Source organism: Haliotis rufescens, unplaced genomic scaffold (assembly GCF_023055435.1).
Source record: "Haliotis rufescens isolate VD_foot unplaced genomic scaffold, xgHalRufe1.0.p SCAF_1, whole genome shotgun sequence".
Classification (NCBI taxonomy): Eukaryota; Metazoa; Mollusca; class Gastropoda; order Lepetellida; family Haliotidae; genus Haliotis; species Haliotis rufescens.
The window spans coordinates 2,233,344-2,256,758 of record NW_025963779.1 but is presented as its reverse complement, the minus strand read 5'-3'; the positions used below and the strand labels follow the sequence as shown (position 1 = coordinate 2,256,758).

General features: G+C 46.9%; 1 protein-coding gene across 1 annotated transcript in view; it reads left to right on the top strand.

The window, feature by feature from the left end:
- LOC124147034 overlaps window positions 1–23,415 on the top strand; it is a 91,655-nt gene that overhangs the window by 31,007 nt on the left and 37,233 nt on the right. The window contains exon 2 of the mRNA XM_046517636.2: window positions 5,023–5,083. Coding sequence (XP_046373592.2) covers window positions 5,023–5,083 — 61 coding nt within the window. The remainder of the gene's footprint in view (window positions 1–5,022; window positions 5,084–23,415) is intronic.

The window sequence follows — 23,415 nt, the reverse complement described above, 5'->3', positions numbered from 1 at the left end:
ATCTCTCTGCCTGCCCTGGAATATCTCCCTGACTACCCTGGAACTTCCCCCTGACTACCCTGGAACATCTCTCTGCCTACCCTGGAACATCTCCCTGTCTACCCTGGAACATCTCTCTGCCTACCAATGAACATCTCCCTGTGTACCCTGGAACATCTCCCTGTGTACCCTGGAACATCTCCCTTTCTACCCTGGAACATCCCCCTGCCTGCCCTGGAACATCTCCCTGACTACCCTGGAACATCCCCCTGCCTGCCCTGGAACATCCCCCTATCTACCCTGGAACATCTCTCTGCCTGCCCTGTAACATCTCCCTGACTACCCTGGAACACCCCCCTGACTACCCTGGAACATCTCCCTGACTACCCTGGAACATCTCTCTGCCTGCCCTGGAACATCTCCCTGTCTACCCTGGAACATCTCCCTGACTACCCTGGAACATCCCCCTATCTACCCTGGAACATCTCTCTGCCTGCCCTGTAACATCTCCCTGACTACCCTGGAACACCCCCCTGACTACCCTGGAACATCTCCCTGACTACCCTGGAACATCTCTCTGCCTGCCCTGTAACATCTCCCTGACTACCCTGGAACACCCCCCTGACTACCCTGGAACATCTCCCTGACTACCCTGGAACATCTCTCTGCCTGCCCTGGAACATCTCCCTGACTACCCTGGAACACCCCCCTGACTACCCTGGAACATCTCCCTGACTACCCTGGAACATCCCCCTGCCTGCCCTGGAACATCTCCCTGACTACCCTGGAACATCTCCCTGACTACCCTGGAACATCTCCCTGTCTACCCTGGAACATCTCCCTGTCTACCCTGGAACATCCCCCTGCCTGCCCTGGAACATCTCCCTGACTACCCTGGAACATCCCCCTGTCTGCCCTGGAACATCCCCCTGACTACCCTGGAACATCTCTATGCCTACCCTGGAACATCTCTCTGCCTACCCTGGAACATCTCCCTGTCTACCCTGGAACATCTCTCTGCCTACCAATGAACATCTCCCTGTGTACCCTGGAACATCTCCCTGACTACCCTGGAACATCTCCCTGTCTACCCTGGAACATCCCCCTGCCTGCCCTGGAACATCTCCCTGACTACCCTGGAACATCCCCCTGCCTGCCCTGGAACATCCCCCTATCTACCCTGGAACATCTCTCTGCCTGCCCTGTAACATCTCCCTGACTACCCTGGAACACCCCCCTGACTACCCTGGAACATCTCCCTGACTACCCTGGAACATCTCTCTGCCTGCCCTGGAACATCTCCCTGTCTACCCTGGAACATCTCCCTGACTACCCTGGAACATCCCCCTATCTACCCTGGAACATCTCTCTGCCTGCCCTGTAACATCTCCCTGACTACCCTGGAACACCCCCCTGACTACCCTGGAACATCTCCCTGACTACCCTGGAACATCTCTCTGCCTGCCCTGTAACATCTCCCTGACTACCCTGGAACACCCCCCTGACTACCCTGGAACATCTCCCTGACTACCCTGGAACATCTCTCTGCCTGCCCTGAAACATCTCCCTGACTACCCTGGAACACCCCCCTGACTACCCTGGAACATCTCCCTGACTACCCTGGAACATCTCCCTGACTACCCTGGAACATCCCCCTGTCTACCCTGGAACATCCCCCTGCCTGCCCTGGAACATCCCCCTATCTACCCTGGAACATCTCTCTGCCTGCCCTGTAACATCTCCCTGACTACCCTGGAACACCCCCCTGACTACCCTGGAACATCTCCCTGACTACCCTGGAACATCTCTCTGCTTGCCCTGAAACATCTCCCTGACTACCCTGGAACACCCCCCTGACTACCCTGGAACATCTCCCTGACTACCCTGGAACATCTCCCTGACTACCCTGGAACATCCCCCTGTCTACCCTGGAACATCCCCCTGCCTGCCCTGGAACATCCCCCTATCTACCCTGGAACATCTCTCTGCCTGCCCTGTAACATCTCCCTGACTACCCTGGAACACCCCCCTGACTACCCTGGAACATCTTCCTGACTACCCTGGAACATCCCCCTGCCTGCCCTGGAACATCTCCCTGACTACCCTGGAACATCTCCCTGACTACCCTGGAACATCTCCCTGTCTACCCTGGAACATCTCCCTGTCTACCCTGGAACATCCCCCTGTCTACCCTGGAACATCCCCCTGCCTGCCCTGGAACATCCCCCTATCTCCCCTGGAACATCTCTCTGCCTGCCCTGTAACATCTCCCTGACTACCCTGGAACACCCCCCTGACTACCCTGGAACATCTCCCTGACTACCCTGGAACATCCCCCTGCCTGCCCTGGAACATCTCCCTGACTACCCTGGAACATCTCCCTGACTACCCTGGAACATCTCCCTGTCTACCCTGGAACATCTCCCTGTCTACCCTGGAACATCCCCCTGCCTGCCCTGGAACATCTCCCTGACTACCCTGGAACATCCCCCTGTCTGCCCTGGAACATCCCCCTGACTACCCTGGAACATCTCTATGCCTACCCTGGAACATCTCTCTGCCTGCCCTGGAACATCCCCCTGACTACCCTGGAACATCCCCCTGACTACCCTGAAACATCCCCTGTCTACCTTGGAACATCTCCCTGACTACCCTGGAACATCCCCCTGCCTGCCCTTGAACATCCCCCGTCTACCCTGGAACATCTCTCTGCCTACCCTGGAACATCTCCCTGCCAGTATGACGAGCAACCTCTGTTCCCACCGACATGGGCCTGATAGAGGTCAGAGGTTGTGTGAAAGCATGTGTTTTGATCCACAGGTAGGCTCCCCGCACTAGAGGCTTTTGTATTAGTATTATGACCCCGTAATACAACCCCCTCTCGGTACAAATTTCCCACTCGCAAGGAATGTAGATTAATGGTAAGGGTCATAGTATGTCACCTTGTAAGCATTGCCAACATACTATGGAACAGTGTGAAGAGCGAGCAGAATACTTGCACTTCAATGCCTTATGCAATCACAGCCTGCATGTTTACAATGCGTCCGGACATACAATTCTCAAGTGCCTTGTAAATAGATATATCTCACTAATTGCGCCGCCGTACCGCGTCCACAAGTGCAAGGGCGGTATCACTGAAATCAGCTGGAGATGTGCAATCTAAGAAACATATCACACATCCCGGGTTGCATCTTAGTCAGCATGTGATATGTCACCTGGAGGGCAAGTGCTCATCGGACAGATTGTTGCCATTCAGCCGCAGATTAAAGCTATAACTAATCTGCATGTTTCCTGATGTCAGATTACAGAGACAAATAGTCATTGTTCGTGTGGTGTTATCGCCTTCAGTAAGACCCTTGTATACTTCAACACATTTTTATCGAGGCTAAGCGTTTTGACTTTTTATCCAGCGTTTAGAATCTAGTTCACGTATCCGTGTTGTAGTTTAGCGCAGGCTCTATATGTCTAAAGCAGTGATCGTGTGTCAATAAGATAAAATCCGAAAGTAAATAACGCGGCTGTGGGTTTAAGAACCAAGAAAAAACAAACCACGAGTCCGTTTGAAATCAAAGAGCATCGGCTAATAAATCACATGCAAACAGAAAAAAACGCTGTTTTTGTTTCTGACGAGAGACTTTGAGGTTCACATGCAATTAAACAGAAGCGTATTTACTCCATGTAAACGCATGTAAATTATTATCTAAACGTCTTAACGCGAGTGTAAACACTGAAATTCTAATCAGGGACGATATGTAACTTTACATGGCCAAATGTTAGCTGGATAGAGCTTGATTGTGATCGATGCTTGTAGATGTGTGTGGAGAGGTGAACTGGGAGCATGCAAGAAAGATGGCCCTGTCACTGCAGTGATTTGGCACTCCGGTGTACCAAACTCTATTGGACCTGAGGTGCCACTGGTGGCTCAGTAGTCGGAAGAGCAGCAGTCCGCTGTGCAGAGTTGCGTCCCTTGGCCAGACCTCGTGATCGTGGATTGAATCCCTGATTCAGCCTGATTGTGGTTCTTGGCTTCTTGGTGAAATGTGTGAGATACGAGAGGCATGCTCTTGTCCCCTTATATAGCGTCAAACAAGCTACTGAAAACTTCCACACAGTGCCCACACAATATAGAATATTCCAGATGTTTCTATAACACACTATCACAGTCCACGGTATTCCGGAAGATGACATATTTCATACTAGGATCTAAATATACTAGTACTACATTCCTGACAACTAATCACTGTCCAAACACAAAGCAATGAGCGTCTACCGAGTCTCACAGCCACAATCATTGTTCAACAATAAAATACAGTGCCATATAACAATGTATAGGACCTGCATCCTCTCGGGACTCTATCCCACTTTAAGCAGACACGCTGTGATGACTGTTCGCTGCCGGGTGAAACCCAACCCACTCACTCGCCCCTCGTGACATGAAAGATTGTCTGTTGTGTCCAATATTCTCTTTTCACAAGAACTGTAAAACTTGTTGCCTTTTCTCGGTGGTGAAACGTACTTTGGTCATTATTCGCTGTGTCAGCGATAGAGATCCGCACTTAATATATACATGAGTGAGTGAGATTTTTTAAAGTTGTTTTCAGCAATATTCCAGCAATACCACGGTGAGGGACAACAGAAATCACACATTGTACCCATGTGGGGAACGAACCCAGGCCTTCGGCGTGACTAGCGAACGCTTTAACAACCAGACCCCACAGTATCTTACATGATGAGTTAACTTTGCTGTATGTACATCTTATAGTGGAAGTTTCTATATGGACACATGTATGCGATGACAGAAGTACGTTCTGTCCTCATTGATGAAGTAAAGCTCGTGTATGACGTCACAAATATAACAGGTCCGTTAAATATAAAGGTTATTCCGTTTACACAATAACGATGAGCATACAACTCGGCGCCGCGACTGCGTTCTTTGGAGATGACTGTTGATAACATAGTTAATGAACCCCGTGATAGCTCGTCCTGTTGATTCAATGGTGTGTTCTATTCCCATTTGTTAATAAGGTGGTTTCTCTGTTCCAGACTGATCGACTGCCTCCTGCTGCTTGTCTGTGTCTTCTCTCCTCTCTCCACGGCTATCAGGGTAAGTACTGCTTTAGTTCAACACATGTTTCCTTTTGAACGAAGCATCTCATCTTAGAATTAATTGTATCGATTATGTTCACCTGTTTACTGTCTGATTATGTTCTTCCCTAAATCTAGCGCGTTCAAGAAATTGTTTTTATACATAAAAAAGGAATTACTTTTAACTTTGACTTAATTAAAAAGAGCAAATGATACCATGCATTCCTGGACATGGGTATACGTGACTTTAAAACGTCTAACAGCACATATGCCGTCCACACCAATCAAACCACCCCTCACACGACCACGCCCACAGACCACGCCCACAGACCACGCCACCAACAGCTCCTGACAATGGGACTCCTGCCCAATCAGCTGACTGCTACCCACGACCACGCCCTGGCAGGGACATTGGTAGCCTTGCTGCGAGGCTGTACTGAAAGAAAAGTCCATAGATGTGTAGTAATCCTATCCTCCTGATAGGCAGGTCTAGATATATAGACTAATGATTCCAGTTGATTCCAACTTGTTCTTATTTATATAATCTGAAAATTATGATTATGCTAATAATTATTTCCTGCAACTTTAGTACATTGGCAGCAGTCCTTCCTCAAGAAACGTACAACGTTATTCCCTTATAGTTTTCATTACCTCCGAAGCCGACCGAAGCCAGACACAGCGTAGTGTGGCGTGTGACATGGACTGGCTTCCTACCAGCTTCTCGGCCCAGCTTATGTAATTGGATTGTTTCCATCACTGGCGAGCTGCATATCAATTAATTTCCTCATCGATAGCGACCGACCTGGGTGCGCCGGTGTATCGTGTTTGGTGCCAGTGTGATTGTGGCGTGTCTGGCTTTGTCTCACGCTTTACACTACAGCTGTGCATTTTCCTTCCGTTACATAATTGCGAATACTGCAGTAGGCAGCGTATCAAAAACAGACTAACGAGATGGGTGTTGGTGTCTTGGGAATGGATGGTGCGAGTGTGGGACGGGGTGTCAGATGAGTGTAAGACGTAAGTATGTCTGGGTAGGGTTAACCAGTTGTCAATGCGCTCGCTCGAAACGTCGAAAATCGGGTTCGAATCCCGCCTGGGGTACCATGTAGGACGCTCCCTAGTGGTGTACATGTATGTGACTGAATATTTCTTCTTTACAAGAGGAGCAAACCTATTGTTGCCGGACATTCTCTTGTTATTCTCTGGCGTTGACGTTCTGTTTTATCTGATCTAAACAATCCGGCGTAATGAATGTATTTAGCATCAAAAGCATCCCCCATGACCCTGCCTTGTGTATTACAGCGTTGTCTTAAATAGACACATTTATGCAGTTATCTTGTGGCGTCCCTGTACTGATTAACATCATAACGCTGCCGCGGTATGTACACCCGTACACTGACTGTATGGATCGGCTGGTCCTGGGTTACATCAAGATAATGCCTTGATCACCCCCTGTCTGGCAGTCACTCGCTCACCCTGACAGCTGACTACCCCCACCCCTTCCGGTCACTCTGACAACTAACTATCCCCACCCCTTCCGGTCACCCTGACAACTGACTACCCCCACCCCCTCACCAAACCCATTCACTCACTCACCCTCACAACTAACTACTCCCACCCCTTTCGGTCACCGTGACAACTGACTACCCCAACCCCTTCCGGGCACCCTGACAGCTGACTACCCCCACCCCTTCCGGTCACTCTGACAACTAACTATCCCCACCCCTTCCGGTCACCCTGACAACTGACTACCCCACCCCTTCCGGTCACCCTGACAACTGACTACCCCACCCCTTCCGGTCACCGTGACAACTGACCACCCCCACCCGTTCCGGTCACCCTGACAACTGACTACCACCACCCCTTCCAGTCACCCTGACAACTGACTACCCCCACCCCACCCCTTCCGGTCACCCTGACAACTGACTACCCCCACCCCCTCACCACACCCATTCACTCACTCACCCTGACAACTGATTACCCCTTCCCTTACCACACCCATTCAATCACTCCTCCTGACATCTGCCTTCCCTTCCCCCTCACCACACCCACACCCTTCCCCTTCACCACACCCATTCACTCACTCACCCTGACAACTGACTCCCCCCTCACCACACACATTCACTCACTCCCCCGAGACACGCATACCTCTCTACTTCCACACCAATATTGGCCCGCACCCGCACAGTCGTTCACCCTGTCACTCAGACCTAAACATTTCTTACCAACCCTCCCGCTCGCTCCGTCACCCAGAGAACGCGAACCGCAGCCCTTAAATTGTCATCACATTCACTACACTGAAGCATCACCCGCACATCCTACTGGCGAACTTCTGATTAGCAAGATACTAGCATAAACATCTCATATGTAGCGATCCCCAAGCGCCACACTTTTTAAAATGTCACTTGTAATAGTACTCCACGTAAATAGCTGACGACATTACCAGATCATTATGGTTTGATCGTATTCCGCCATCTTTGACCGACACAAGCCGATCTCTCCTGGATAAGCTCTCAAAGCTGATACTGCTGATCAAACAACTCTCAGCTCTGAATGCAAACCGCAGCTAAGAAGACATAGACTTTCAATGCTGAAACACGAGCTTACTGATAAGACAGCGGCTCTCAATACTGAATGATGTGCACATATGACACAGACTCTCAATGCTGCAGCATCGGCTCCTATTACAGGTGACCGCCTACGTGGTCTAGTGTCAGAGCGTCTACCTGCAGAGCGGAAGGTCGGGGGTTCGATCCACGGCCCATCATACCAAAAGACGTTGAACGATAGTACTTGTTGTTACCCAGCCTGGCGCTCGGCATTTAGGGGGTAAAACGGACTTGTCGGCTCGGGGTCAGTATACTGTGTCTGAGTGGGGTATTCGTGTTAAACTGTGGCATGGTGTCTCAGTAGGCTAGTCGGCATAAGTCCGGACTAGTACACGCATGCAGGCACGCACGCACGCAGGCTCACAAATACACATACATGCACGTCGCAATGAAAGTTCAGTAATTTTGGACGCGACGTTATACCTCATTTCACCTCACCTCATCTCATAATACAGGTTCTGTCAATGCTCCAGCATCGACTCATAATATAGGACTCTCAATGCTGCAGCATTGGCTGATGACACAGAGAAGCTTGCTGACGACGCGCCATTGCTCTGGAGTTATTGAGGCAGATTGCTGAACGATCTGCTGATAAGACAAATACTAGGTTCTCAATACTAAAGCATCTGCTGTTAAGGCAGACAGCTTTTTACTTACGCTACGCCATTGTAGTTAAGCTATGGTGACAGAGACCGTGAATCGCTTTGTGATATTGAGTCGCTCTGTTTGTATATTTAGAATTATCTCTGTTATTGCAATTCAGCCAAATGTTGTTTCAAATCCTCTTGTCAGGGTCTGTCCTCCGTCTATAAAGGTATCAAGCTGACAGTTGTCAGATCTAAATGTTGTTGAAGTGTGTTGTTCACCTCCAGGGCAGCACGCACCCAGTCCCGTGTTTATTTGACAAGTGTTTCAATGCTGCAAAGAACGGATTATATTCGTGTCGGGAAATTAACTTCGGTAGCTGTTCCGGAAATGTCTCATTGTTCGTAATATGTTGTGGGAGAGTAGTCTTTCTTGGAGTGACGTGCTAGTGGACCAACACATGTCTAACACTTGCCGCACAGCAAGAATGTGATCAACTGATGTGCTGGAATGTCGTGATCGTGGAATGTCAGCGAGACCTAAATGGGAACATGTGAAAAAGTCATTGAGCTTGGAACTATAGAGAGATGGCCTCCCACTGTCGACTGACTGGGCGAGCGAATCTCCTACCCCCGACTGGGTTATAGGAGAGGACTGTCTAGTGTTCCCCTAAAAACTGTTGGTAATGTTTTGTTTTCTTCGTGTGGAAACCTCATATGAGCTCGCATGGAGCCTGCACAACACTGACATCAGCATAATGGAAATATAATCAGATGACTCGTATTCCATGGCGTAGTCATAGTGGGCATGGAAATGTGATTTGCCGTTGTATCCGTTGTGTCTCAGCTGACGCGACCAGCGGTGAAAGGGTACTGACTAACTGATGTTCCTAGTAACGTACGAACATTTGGGATTTCCTTGACTTATCTGGGGCCATGATTCGATCTCGGCAATTTAAAAATAATCTTCTAAATGTTGTTTTACGAACCAGAGGATATACAGTATATTCATATGTATATGAATGATGTGTGGTTAAGGAACGTCGGTAGCTCCGTGGATAGTGCGTTCGCTCTTCACGCCGACGCCCCGGTTTGATTCTTCAAACGGGAATAATGTTTTGAGTCAGTTCTTGGTGTCTTATGTTCTTAGAAGTTGGATTTGCAATCAAGTGATACATTGTTGGGGAGTGGGTGTGTGTGTGGGAGGGGTTGGGGAGAGAGCGTGATGGTGCATCCGGACAAGAAGTTCCCTGCCAAACCCATGTAGAAGTGGAAGCCGAACGCAATACCCCCCCCCCCCCCCCCCCCCCCCCCACACACACACACACTTTTCACCCCCGAACAGGACAAAGAGCTGAACCCGTACTCGAGGGGGTCTTGTAGAAGTTGCCTGTCGGCAGGTAGCAGAGAGAGATGTCCAGGCGTAGAGCTGGTCCGTGTGGTTCCCTTATGAAGGTCACCTGCCTCTCTATCCCTGGACCGACCCGACCTCGACCCGCCTCCAGGAACAACTACGGGTCCATCCACAGGAAGTTCTGGAACCCTGTCCTGTCCTCTCGTGCAAGCTCCTGCAGCAAGGTGTCGGAGAAGCCAAGTCCTCAACCAAACCTTGCGCTGGACTTGACCCCGGCGTCTTCCTCCTCTTCCCTTGGCTTACGTCTGTGGACAACCAGGATGGTGGCCGCAACCACCCCAACCACATACCGTCTGTACTGGAAATCAACAGTCAGCTGCTGGTGTGCCATGTTGCTAGGATAAGCACTGTGTGTTGTTTATGCTGCGAATACCAATAAAACGCGCCAAAATTCGGTGATAAACTCGTAGAGTGAGTAAGTATGGTTTAACGCCGCTTTTAGCAATATTTCAGCAATACCACGGCGGGGGACACCAGAAATGGGATTCACACATTGTACCCATGTCTGGAATCGAACCCGGGTCTACGGTGTTACGGATATACTCGTAGAGATCGCGTTAAGGTACTGAGCTCGTAACTAACTCGTACTCAACACTTACGAAACTAGTCTATATCGTACCCACATCGGTATGATGTCGCAGTGACATCGCGCGGACATCGTACTCAACACGTACGAAACTAGTCTATATCGTACCCACATCGGTATGATGTCGCAGTGACATCGCACGGACATCGTACTCAACTCGTGTTATAGTCGTAGTAATCTCGTGATGTGCTCCTACTAAAGTGCGTACTTCATTCACATACACGATTTTATGACCATTACGATATTTCACACATCAAAATACATCGCGGTCAACATCGCGAAAGTGGGCGGGTGCCATTAATCTATTGGGATGCGACGCTCTCAACGCTACGATCTCTTTGTGAAAGCGGCCATCGACCACAAACCATCTGAGCGCTACGATAGTCGAACGCATGTGCTAAAATATGGGAGTTGTGACAGCCGTAGCGCTACGATTGCTTTGTGAAATACATTGAAGGCGGCTACAACGTATGGTGACCGGCTGACTCGGACCAGAGTACCTGGACTACACGTAGAGGTGTTGCTCATGACATCAACAACCGCCATATTTCCTGGCAAAGTCTTAATCATATACGGGCCGTTTGTATAGAGCTGAGATATTTCTGAATGGCGAACAACGAAATCAACTCCCCCACTTCTCCAGGTTATTTCACATGGGTTCCTGGCTCGCTGTACTTCGGGGTGTTCCTGTGCTACATGTTCCACATGTTGTGAGAAGAAACTTAACTTACGTAAAATGTCGTGGAGAAAAACAGGGCTAAAGAGCTGCGGACGCTTCATCACATGAATTCGATACCTCTACACCAATTACCATCTCAACACCCAACACGTCTTGAATTGGTAACGGCTTTCAAAACACCTTAAGTGAGGTGAAAACAAGGTGAATTATGGGTAATGACACACTGGGCCAGATTCAACTCGACCTCGGGTAGAGATTAGGGTTCTATGAGGATGTGATGGGGAACTGTGTTGTATCGTGGGAAGAAGGAACATTTACTGGGGTTCTGTAAGGATCTGATGGAGCACTGTGATCTAGTTCTATACAACTGCTGCAGACACTGAACACCCAGTTTCTGTCCTTGTAACGATGCACTGATGGTCTAGCCTAGACTGGTGGCGGGGTAGCCCAGTGGCTAAAGCGTTCGCTCGTTCAGGTTCGATACCCTGTGTGAAGTCTGTTTCTTGCGTCCCCGCCATGAGGTTGGCGGAATAATAATATAATCAGCGTAAACCATACTCACTAACTCTAGCCTGGTACAAATGCCTATTAAGTTATTTGCGATAATACATCAATATAAGTTTGTCCTTTCATCTAGTTCTACGACATTCATCGTTTCGTATATGTCATGCTGGTGCTAATCCCTAACACTTAGGCTATGTGGTTGATGTAGGACTAATGCACTACCCTGACACAAGCATGGAACCGATACACGTCTTCATCAGTTATATACATTGTACATGGGATAACTTAATGATCAAGATGAAAGATGAAATATATAGACGATAGGTACATTGTAATGTTATCTATAATCCTAATCCGTGTAGCATGTGTGGATGAGGATGAGGAGGACCACGGGATGGATGTAGTGGCAGCTCCATCGCCTCTAACAAGTGTGCCACACCGTCATGAACCAACACGTCGTAAGCGTAACAATCAACAGACGCATCTGTCGTGGTCGTTAAAGTTCATTAAATCAACTTCTTAGACAATCTAGTTGATCTATATTGGCCTGATGCATACCAGCGCCCGAGATGAAAAGGACTCTGGTGCAGCTTGCATGAAACCAAATAATCCAGAAAGCAGTCAGTCATAATATCCTCCAGTCGGTGTCTTCCCAAGCCACTCCGTCTGCCCACATGAATGAACAACAGCTACGGTGCGCCGTCAACCGATCACTGTACGGCTTAGGCCCGCATCTCAACACTGAAACACGCTCCATTGTAACCAGTGCAGGTCTTAGATTCCTTGAAGTTCTTTTCCAGATGCTACAGGCATCTAAGCATGTGTCGAATAAACGTTTAGGAACTTCTCACGTCTCAGCGAAACATTCTGGTCTGGTCTATTTTTAGGAGATCGTCGGCTATATTCAGTCTAGTCTGTAAAACCGTCAAAGTGAGTGCCATAAAAGTTTATGCAGTTTTTGCCCTGCACACGTGGTATATATTATAGTCCGACTACGAAAATGTTTTCTTACACGAGATCTTTCTTGATTCGGTACAGCGTAACGCATCCATTGCGGGCTGGACGTTCTGAGTGAGTGGGTGACTGGGAGGGTTCGTGAGTGAGTGAGTGAGTGAGTGAGTGAGTGCGGGAGGGAGGGAGAGAGAGAGGAGTGCGTGCGTGAGGGAAGGGGGGAGTGAGTGACTGAGTGCGGGAGGGAAGGGGGGAGTGAGTGAGTGCCTAGTGGTACAGTTATGTCAGCCGTGTCAGCCAATTGTCGTAGAGAAGTGACCAGTTGTCAGATGTTAACCACACCCATGAAGCCGCTGTGCACGTGCATAACGCTGACAGACCAACGTTCATAATCGGGACTATGAAGGCATTGAAATCAAGGGACACAACTCTGATCACCGAAATTGGGTACCTTCGTCTACTGGGCGTAATCTGTATGTGTGTTTAATGCTGATCTTGATGTTCATATAGTGCTAACCATCACTCGTACGTCTGGCTTTCTCACACAGCATTCCGTGCGTGTGATGTTTATCCAACTTTGTAATATTAAGATGTTTTCGTTTGGTTGAAGTCAAGACGAACCTATTTTGAATTTATCTGGCATAATATCGCGTAATTCTAGCCCTACCCTTAACTTCGTCTATGAACTGTATCAGATGATACGTGATGATGTAAACAGCTTTAACCCATTTGATATTCAGATAAACATCAGCATGGGAGAATGATTTGGCCAGATGGAGCTAAAGAGGTCAGTAAGAGAGTGTGAGGACATGTCAGCACTGTGGCAACACTGACAGCAACACACCTTCTGGTGCTGATACAGGTCTTAGACTAACGAGCAGTCTATGAAAAGATATAATTGTGATAGAAACAAAGGACCCCATTTAAATTGAAAAGAATTTAGGAGATGGGAGATCCTAAACCTGTGGGACATCCAACCTGCTTCATTTAGGGCATTGCAATAAGGAATGGTCGTGGTTCAGGGACTGTGAGTCAGACTAATACATGGCTGTGCATTGCAGGACATGCGCCTCGAACTAAAACATGTAATCCCACGAAAAACTGAGAAATGTATTTTACAAGATTATGTGTTTATGGAAGGGAATAACTGCCAAATCATGACGGCTGTTTCTCGCTTTCATTGCAACTAATGACACATTCATCATGCGCGGCGCTCCCCAACTTTCAATAAGAGGTTGTACATTTCCACGCCTAATTATTTCATCCTAATTGTACACAGCAAAAACGACACAACATCTGGATTTGTCATAAATAAAGACGTTTTCGACCCTTGCACGCCTTATCCTCTCCCAATAGCACGTTAAGGCGAAATTAAAATGATGTAGTGCCAATTAGAGAGCAAGGCCCAGTTCCACTGAACCTGGTAAAGGAAACAGGTGATTACTAACGGGATCGCTTTAGACTGATACATGTTGAGGTATTGTGTTCTTGAGCATTAACGAAGAAACCTATACAACCCGTGACAAAGCATTGATTACATGATTTAGGGTGAAGCTTCGTGTGAAGTATGACTGATGTTCCATCAGACTGCACTACCGTCGGCACCACGATGTCTTAGTATCAGTATCATTCCTAGTCGTCGGGGTACGATCACACACAAACCCAGCCAGACCAGAGCTGAAAATTTAAGATGGTCATAAATCAAAGTGTTATCCTTATGGCGTTTACTTTGTCGCATTGTCAGACAAAAGTCAAAACAAAACAAGCGACAATTTCAAGTTACAAAAAGTGAGGCCAGTCCTAACGCTAACGCCCGTCGTTTCAGATAACCGTCTGGATTTGTCAGCACACACGTGATGTCGTTATATAACTGAACTACTGTTCAATTCGGGGTTAAACAAAATCCACTCACTCACTTATTAGACGACGTCAACAGCGCTACAGGAAACCCACACACATGATAGCTCAAATGTATTTCCGCGACAGACCGGTCCACAGAACGCGGTTGAAGCATGGAATCCTAGCCTTGCTCCCAGGCTGTACTGAAAGAAAATTTCATGGATGTGAAGTACAACTATCCTTCTAATAGGCAAGTCTAGGTACGTAGACAATAAGGACTCCAGTCTCTTACAGACACAACTTGTTCTTATTATTTACATAATCTAGAACTTATGATTTGAACTAATAATTACTGCCTTAGAAACTTGTGCAAGTCTAACTGAATCCATATATCACCGACAATGAAGTGTGGAATCAGACATAGGAGCTGTCATTAGGTTAGAAAAATAACCACTTTCCGAAACAGGCAAGCAAAACGTTGTAGCACCGCTTTAAAGTGATGTTAACATCGGGGTTTTCCCGTTGGTACAATGAGTCTTGTATCATCACCTGGCAGTCATCGGAGATGCCCTCTTCCTCTACCCCACGTCCTCCAAGTACTTGTGTGTGATGAAGGGGACACATGTGAGTCAAGGGGCTGGCTTCCTGGTACAGGCTTTCAGTGGTGGAGCACAGGTCGATCACTTGCCTTCCCTGGAGTATAGTTTCTAGACAAGTACACGGAGTTTGTCCATAGTGATACGTGGATATTTTCTTTATGCGTTTTATATGTCGAAAACGTCGTCAAAACTGTGGGTATCTCGAAATGTATATTCACACCTCTTTACAAAAGCTCCTCTCTTTGTATATCTGCTCAGCGTGAAGTCTTCCAATGACGATCCGGGTTAGAACTGGTCTTCAGAAACCAATGCGTGTCCCCCTGTGATGATCCGGGTTAGAATTAGTCTTCAGCAACCAATGCGTGTCCCCCTGTGAAGATCCGGCTTAGCAGTGATCTTCAGCAACCCATGCTTGTCCCCCTGTGAAGATCCGGGTTAGAACTGGTCTTTAGTAACCCATGCTTGTCCCCCTGTGAAGATCCGGGTTAGAACTGGTCTTTAGTAACCCATGCTTGTCTCCCTGTGAAGATCCGGGTTAGAACTGGTCTTTAGTAACCCATGCTTGCCTCCCTGTGAAGATCCGGGTTAGAACTGGTCTTTAGTAACCCATGCTTGTCTCCCTGTGAAGATCCGGGTTAGAACTGGTCTTCAGCAATCCATGCTTGTCCCTGTGAAGATCCGGGTTAGAACTGGTCTTTAGTAACCCATGCTTGTCCCTGTGAAGATCCGGGTTAGAACTGGTCTTTAGTAACCCATGCTTGTCCCCCTGTGAAGATCCGGGTTAGAACTGGTCTTTAGTAACCCATGCTTGTCCCCCTGTGAAGATCCGGGTTAGAACTGGTCTTTAGTAACCCATGCTTGTCCCCCTGTGAAGATCCGGGTTAGAACTGGTCTTAAGTAACCCATGCTTGTCCCCCTGTGAAGATCCGGGTTAGAACTGGTCTTTAGTAACCCATGCTTGTCTCCCTGTGAAGATCCGGGTTAGAACTGGTCTTCAGCAATCCATGCTTGTCCCTGTGAAGATCCGGGTTAGAACTGGCCTTTAGTAACCCATGCTTGTCCCTGTGAAGATCCGGGTTAGAACTGGTCTTTAGTAACCCATGCTTGTCCCCCTGTGAAGATCCGGGTTAGAACTGGTCTTTAGTAACCCATGCTTGTCCCCCTGTGAAGATCCGGGTTAGAACTGGTCTTTAGTAACCCATGCTTGTCCCCCTGTGAAGATCCGGGTTAGAACTGGTCTTAAGTAACCCATGCTTGTCCCCCTGTGAAGATCCGGGTTAGAACTGGTCTTTAGTAACCCATGCTTGTCTCCCTGTGAAGATCCGGGTTAGAACTGGTCTTTAGTAACCCATGCTTGTCCCCCTGTGAAGATCCGGGTTAGAACTGGTCTTTAGTAACCCATGCTTGTCCCCCTGTGAAGATCCGGGTTAGAACTGGTCTTTAGTAACCCATGCTTGTCCCCCTGTGAAGATCCGGGTTAGAACTGGTCTTTAGTAACCCATGCTTGTCCCCCTGTGAAGATCCGGGTTAGAACTGGTCTTTAGTAACCCATGCTTGCCTCCCTGTGAAGATCCGGGTTAGAACTGGTCTTTAGTAACCCATGCTTGTCCCTGTGAAGATCCGGGTTAGAACTGGTCTTAAGTAACCCATGCTTGTCCCTGTGAAGATCCGGGTTAGAACTGGTCTTTAGTAACCCATGCTTGTCTCCCTGTGAAGATCCGGGTTAGAACTGGTCTTTAGTAACCCATGCTTGTCCCTGTGAAGATCCGGGTTAGAACTGGTCTTTAGTAACCCATGCTTGTCTCCCTGTGAAGATCCGGGTTAGAACTGGTCTTTAGTAACCCATGCTTGTCCCTGTGAAGATCCGGGTTAGAACTGGTCTTTAGTAACCCATGCTTATCCCCCTGTGAAGATCCGGGTTAGAACTGGTCTTTAGTAACCCATGCTTGTCCCCCTGTGAAGATCCGGGTTAGAACTGGTCTTTAGTAACCCATGCTTGTCCCCCTGTGAAGATCCGGGTTAGAACTGGTCTTTAGTAACCCATGCTTGTCCCCCTGTGAAGATCCGGGTTAGAACTGGTCTTTAGTAACCCATGCTTGTCTCCCTGTGAAGATCCGGGTTAGAACTGGTCTTTAGTAACCCATGCTTGTCCCCCTGTGAAGATCCGGGTTAGAACTGGTCTTTAGTAACCCATGCTTGTCTCCCTGTGAAGATCCGGGTTAGAACTGGTCTTTAGTAACCCATGCTTGTCCCCCTGTGAAGATTCGGGTTAGAACTGGTCTTTAGTAACCCATGCTTGTCCCCCTGTGAAGATTCGGGTTAGAATTAGTTTCTAGCAACCCATGCATTCCCCCCTGTGAAGATCCAGGCAAGAATTGGTCTCAAGCAGCCCATATTTGGTTGGGATCGGGTGGTTGATGCACGTCGTCGTATCCCATTTACGTAGATCGATGTTCATGAAGTCAATTACTGGATTGTCTGGTTCAGATTTTCCATATTTAGAGATCGCCGTCATATAACTAGGACATTGCTATAGTTTGACCTTCAACAACAAAAACCAACAAACGTTTTTATTCGGAATGGACAGATCATTGTCATGGTTACATCGTGCTCTTCGTTTTTGATAGCTTCGAGTTTGTCTTGTTTAAGAATGAGCTATAAGCTTTCACGTCTTTGCAATTGATTCAAAAGGATTCCTGAAAGTGTACAAGCAGTTCCGTAACGCTATTCCAAATGTATTCATTAATCATTCATTGTATGGATGATGGAGGAGCTGACTCTACATGGTAGGGAGGGTCCTTGTGGGCACTGTTTCTAGCATCATTTGTCCAGCACATCGATCATTGATATTTCAGAGTAAATGCAGCATTGGTATTTCAGCGTAAGTCATTGCGACACTGCGACATCCATAACCGTCTCAGTGCGTATGCACCCGTACGTATGACTGATGATGCAGTAGCTCTTCATCCCCGTTGCTCCTTCATCATTTGAGGCGGTCGGGTAGCCTGGTGGTTAAAGCGTTCGCTCGTCACGCCGAAGACCCGGGTTCGATTCCCGCCATGGGTAAAATGTGTGAAGCCCATTTGGAGTGTCCCCCGCCGTGATATTGCTGGAATATTGCTAAAAGCGGCGTAAAACCATACTCACTCACTCACTCCTTCATCATTTGATAATGCGCCATATATCTTCTTGAAATGGATGTTATTCTTTATTAGATATGTCTTTCGTTGACAGCAGAACTCTACTCAAATCTTGTACGCATAAAGCATGACATTCCTCTTTTATTTGTTTCCATGTGTCACCTCGTTGTTCCTTCATTGTTCCCATGTTGTGTGATGTCATATACCTAGGTAAACATGCAACTAGATCTATAGCCTGCTGCATAAAGGAGCGGGGAAATGAACTATCAGAGGGATTAGTACCGTTGTAATGCACGCGTGACATGCTGAACTGTGTACACAAGGCTGTTTGGCCCTAGAAGGGCGTTAACATGTTTGTATGTGCCTCTTTTCGTTGGAGATATTTATGTGCATGCTTGCACATTGCATTGTAGCTACGATGATCTTATGTGTGCCTTGGTGAGGGGAATGTCGGAGCCAATCAGCCTCAAGGCCAACTGTTCTTGAACATAGTCCATGTAACATGTGACATGTTATGTTTCGTCCGCTTGATAAACGCTGAAAACACTATTGGTTTCTCATTGTGGTGCTACACGTGAAGCTCATGATATGTCGACTCAGAAGAACAAAAGAGAGCTGGAGATTTGGGATAGAACCATCAACTCCTGATATATTGAGCTACCGTGGGGCTCCTTGAGTGTGGGAGGACGGGCAGGGCGACAAAATCAGCCTACAGCAGGGTGTAGATGTCTCCGAGGGTGGGAGGACAGGCAGGGCGACAATGTCAGCCTAAAGCATGGAGATGTCCTGTAGTGTAGGAGGAAAGTCAGGGCGACAATGTCAGCCCTCAGCAGGGTGTGGATCTCCCCGAGGGTGGGAGGACAGGCATGGCGACAATGTCAGCCTACAGCAGTAAGTAGATGTCCTCGGGTGTGGGGGGACAGGCAGGGCGACAATGTCAGCCCACAGCAGCATGTAGATGTCCCCGAATGTGGAAGGACAGGCAGAGCGACAATGTCAGCCTACAGCATGTAGATGTCGTCGTCTCGACCTGCACAGCTGCTGTGAGGGGGTATCAATAGCACGATCACACTCTCGTTTTCTCCCCACCTCGTTTTTTCTTGAGTTTTTAACCGTGCATGGGAACTGACGCGACACTTCTCGTGTAGCTGTACAAATATAGAAACGTGAAAAATAGGAAAACACTGCAGCTCAACCTCGTCAGCTCAACCTCGTTACTCCGGAAACCTCGTTACACCGGAAACCTCGTTACACCGGACACCTGGCCGTCTGGGGGGTAGTAATTACTGCATGTGTCATCTTCTACACAAAGAAACAAGAAACCCGTCTAAGACTATCGGGAATGACAGGTACTGTTTGTTTGTTGTTCAACGCCCCACACACCAATATTCCAGCTTTATGACGGCGATCTTTAAATAATCGAGTCTGGACCAGTCAATCCAGTGATTGACATCATGAGCATCAAATCACGCAACTGGGATACGATTAACGGGAGAGGGTGGTCGCTGACTTGGTTGATGCATGTCATGATAACCCAATTGCGTAAATCGATGTTCATCATGTCAATCACTGAATGTTCTGGTCCAGACCTGATTATTTACAGACCGCCGTCATATTGATGGAATATTGCTGAGAGCGCCGTTAAGCAGAAACAAACAACGAAGCCGACAATGCAGGTTATATATGACAAGTATTCACACTGTTTGCTCTTCTTTACTTGTAAATTCTGGTGAGGTTAAACGTTGCCATGTCTACCATCTGGCTTCAATTTTCAGTTTTTAACTTAAGGAGTCTTAACTTTTTGTAAGGTTTCGTAAACACAAGCTAAAGAAACAAACCCTACAAACACGTGACGACAATGTTTATTTTCATTTACAAAAAATATAGCACGCTAAGACATCATATGTGCAATTGTTTACAATGGTTTTAAAAGATGCCAATTAACAGTGACAAACATGGCAAAACCCTTCTTTTTGCTTGATCGAAGGCTACATATTGTAAACACAGGTTGCATGTTGTCAATAGCGCCATCTTGCCTGACTGATGAGGAATTCCCAGGCGCTGCAAACGATACTAATTACAACCCCTCTACGATTGAGACATGACTTGTTTGGAAATGTCTTGTTTTGCTAAGTGGCTGGCAAGCTACAATGCTATCTTGTAGAGGAAATCTGCGGCACAATGGGCTCTGTTTCTTGAGCATATTTCCCCAACAAAGCCCTCCATAACCATACACTGGGTCCCACCCATGACTGTTGTTATTGCATTATTCCAACACACGGGCACTCGTTAATTTTGTAAAACAAACTCAAACACATGCTGTTTATACGTCACGGAATGTTGGTTTATGAACAGATAAATCATGTTCAATGGTTTTGATTTAGATTTGTATCAAAGATCAAAGACGATGTTACATGAGACGAATGTGTAGAATGTTCCCCTGAGCAGAATAAGAAATGAGATAAAAGCATCGTTACTTGAAATATTATCCTTGTCTATCAACACCCAGGCTTTGATTCATCTCCCAAAATGAATTTCGATGAAGACGTCTTGGCCATTGACAATGAAAACAAGAACCAAGCACTCTTACTTTCGAATTTGAATTCAATATCTCAGAACAGCTTGTAATTAATTAAGCTATGCCAGCCTTAAAATACACCAGTGGGAGTGGGAGAAATTTGGCTGTCGGTTCTCGTTGTTATCTGTTCACTGTTCTCGTTGTTCTCGGCTAAATACGCCGATGCATCACTTGTAGGGGGAGGTTTCAGGGCTGGGATTTTGTGTCGAGATAAGATATTTTTTCAGATACAGATACAAAAAAGATAAACACTTTGCAACACTGCAATTTTTGTATCAGGCAGTTTCTTTTAAAACAGTCTGAAGCATAAATATTTTTTTCAAGAATTTTCGGGACAATTTATTTTTTATCGAAAACATCCTACGCAACAAGATTATCGGTCACTTAAAGGCAAGTAGCGGTGAAATGAATGGATCACTGGAAATCAGCGATGACTCCAGGTGTTCGCGAAAAGGGTAGGCATTCCTGCTCTACCTGTAGCTCCCGTCACTTACATCATTTGCATATAACAGTAGGTGTTGTGCCGCCCCAGTTGTCTGGTCGGAGAGCGGAAGGTCGGAGGTTCGTCATACCAAAACGAGGTTAAACGATGGTAATTGTTGTTACATTGCCTTGCCGTCGGCATTAAGGGGCTTAAACAAGGACTGGTCGGCTCGGAGTCAGTATACTGTGTTAGTCCGGACTAGTACAAGCACACACACACACACACACACACACACACACACACACACACACACAAACGTCGCTTTATAACTTGTTTGATAGGCATTACTTAGAAGTTGGCGGATGACAAGATAGACACAAGAGGTTAAAGGTGTAGTCTACAAAATTGACTGCAACTGCGGGCAATCTTACGTAGGTGAAACATCCCGCCCAATCAACACTAGAATCAAAGAGCACAAAACCTCCACCATCAAATCCGAGAGCAAATCAGCCATCTCGGACCATATCATCAACTGTCCCAATCACATCATCAACTGGGACAACGTCCAAATCCTTGCCAACAACCTCCATGATTTCACCAAAAGAAAACTAACAGAAGCAGTCCACATTCGCCGCCACAACCCATCAATCAACAGAGATCAAGGCTATTTCATCCCATCGGCCTACTATGAACTCATCAAACAATAATCACCTGTTATTGGCTTCATGCCCCATTGGCTTCTAGCTATGTGGTTTCTGTCCATCGTGTTGTGATAGCATCATCCTTGTTGTCACACTTACCTATGTTATCCCACTCATGTATGCCCTTGTTGTTACTGTTAATCCTCTACTGTTAATCCTCCACTTGCTGTATATATTCTGCACTATGTCCCTCATTCAGTCTTGCTTGACAACGGTATAAGGATCTATACCGAAACGTCGCTTTTTACAGTATTAAAGAAGTTGTTATCCATAAAATTGTGTCTATCTTGTCGCTTTATAAGTTCAATCTTGAATGCGACGTCAAACCCCAATTCACCTCACCTCACCTCACCTCACCTCACCTTCATGCCGACAGGACTGATACAAAGTTGAAATCTACCAGTACATACCGTCTTCAGTTTTGCAGACATTTCACTGTGTACTGAGTAATCATATTAAATCATATTCATTATTAAAACCACATTATCAGATTTGGGATCAAAGTTCGCATAAATGAAATCTAGTGTGGCGCTAACTTATTAATCATAATTTACTTATTGTCCGCATCTCGCTGTATATCATAATCACATTAAATAAAAACTAACTCCAGACATTTCCTAACAATTACATTTTACACGTGGAAATTCAAAACTAAAATATACTCGAAAACAGCAATTTAATTCTGCAGCATATTCCTAGTGTTTAATTTGTGTTCAGATACCTGCCCTACTTGAGGCGTGCACCAGATCCACGATCGCCACGTGCAATACATGCCGGTGTGAGACGAGTGAAATGTTGAAACCCCGATAACATGCTTCGGAACACACACACACACTGCCTGGCGCAATGTGCAGTACAAATACCTGAAATAGTCACTTTAATCACGACGACACACTGATGACCTGGAGCCATGTCTTTAATCTTATCTTCGCGTTTATCTGTGAATTACGCAATGCAGTGAACGTTTGCACCAAATGCCATTTGGATGTCGCCGTCTTGTCTTTCCAGAAGAAGTGGTTTCCTTGTAGAATGCAAGAGCTTCTCTACTGGGGACATGTCTGGCTAGTTAGCCGGCCTCTCCAGATGGGATGGACCCTCTCTGTGTCGTCAGTGCATCGTGTAATTGGATTACGTGCATTGATGAATCCGATAGGATCTCAGCGTCTGCTCATATGTCTACCAGCTCTCTTATATCTTCTGAAGATCTATTGACCTGACGCTTCAGAAGATCTATTGACCTGACTCACTAGAAGATCTATTGACCTGACTCTTCAGAATATTCACACGCATTAGGCATCAGAATTCGCGGTGGAGATCGGCTGACCCGGTCTTCCAATCTCGTGTACATATCATGAGACCCGGGAAGTTCCGGATTAGAGTAGATCTTCAGTAAACCAGGCTTGCCGAAAAAGGTGACCAAGCTTGTCGTAAGAGGCGAGTAACGGGATCGGGTGGTCAGGCTCGCTGACTTGGTTGATACATGTCATCGTATCCCAATTGCGTGGATTGATACTCATGACGTCCGTCAATCACTGAATTGTTTGGTTCAGACTCAATTACTTACAAACAGCCCCCGAATAGCTGGCATATTGCTGAGTCCGACGTGGAAACGATTTCTCCCTAATTCGTGATAGTTCATATACATAACCGTTATAAATCTGCACCCATTCTTCCTGTGTTGTACTTACATCATGATTTACAGGAGGTCGTTGAAAGATGACGTCATCTTAGTACATTATACAT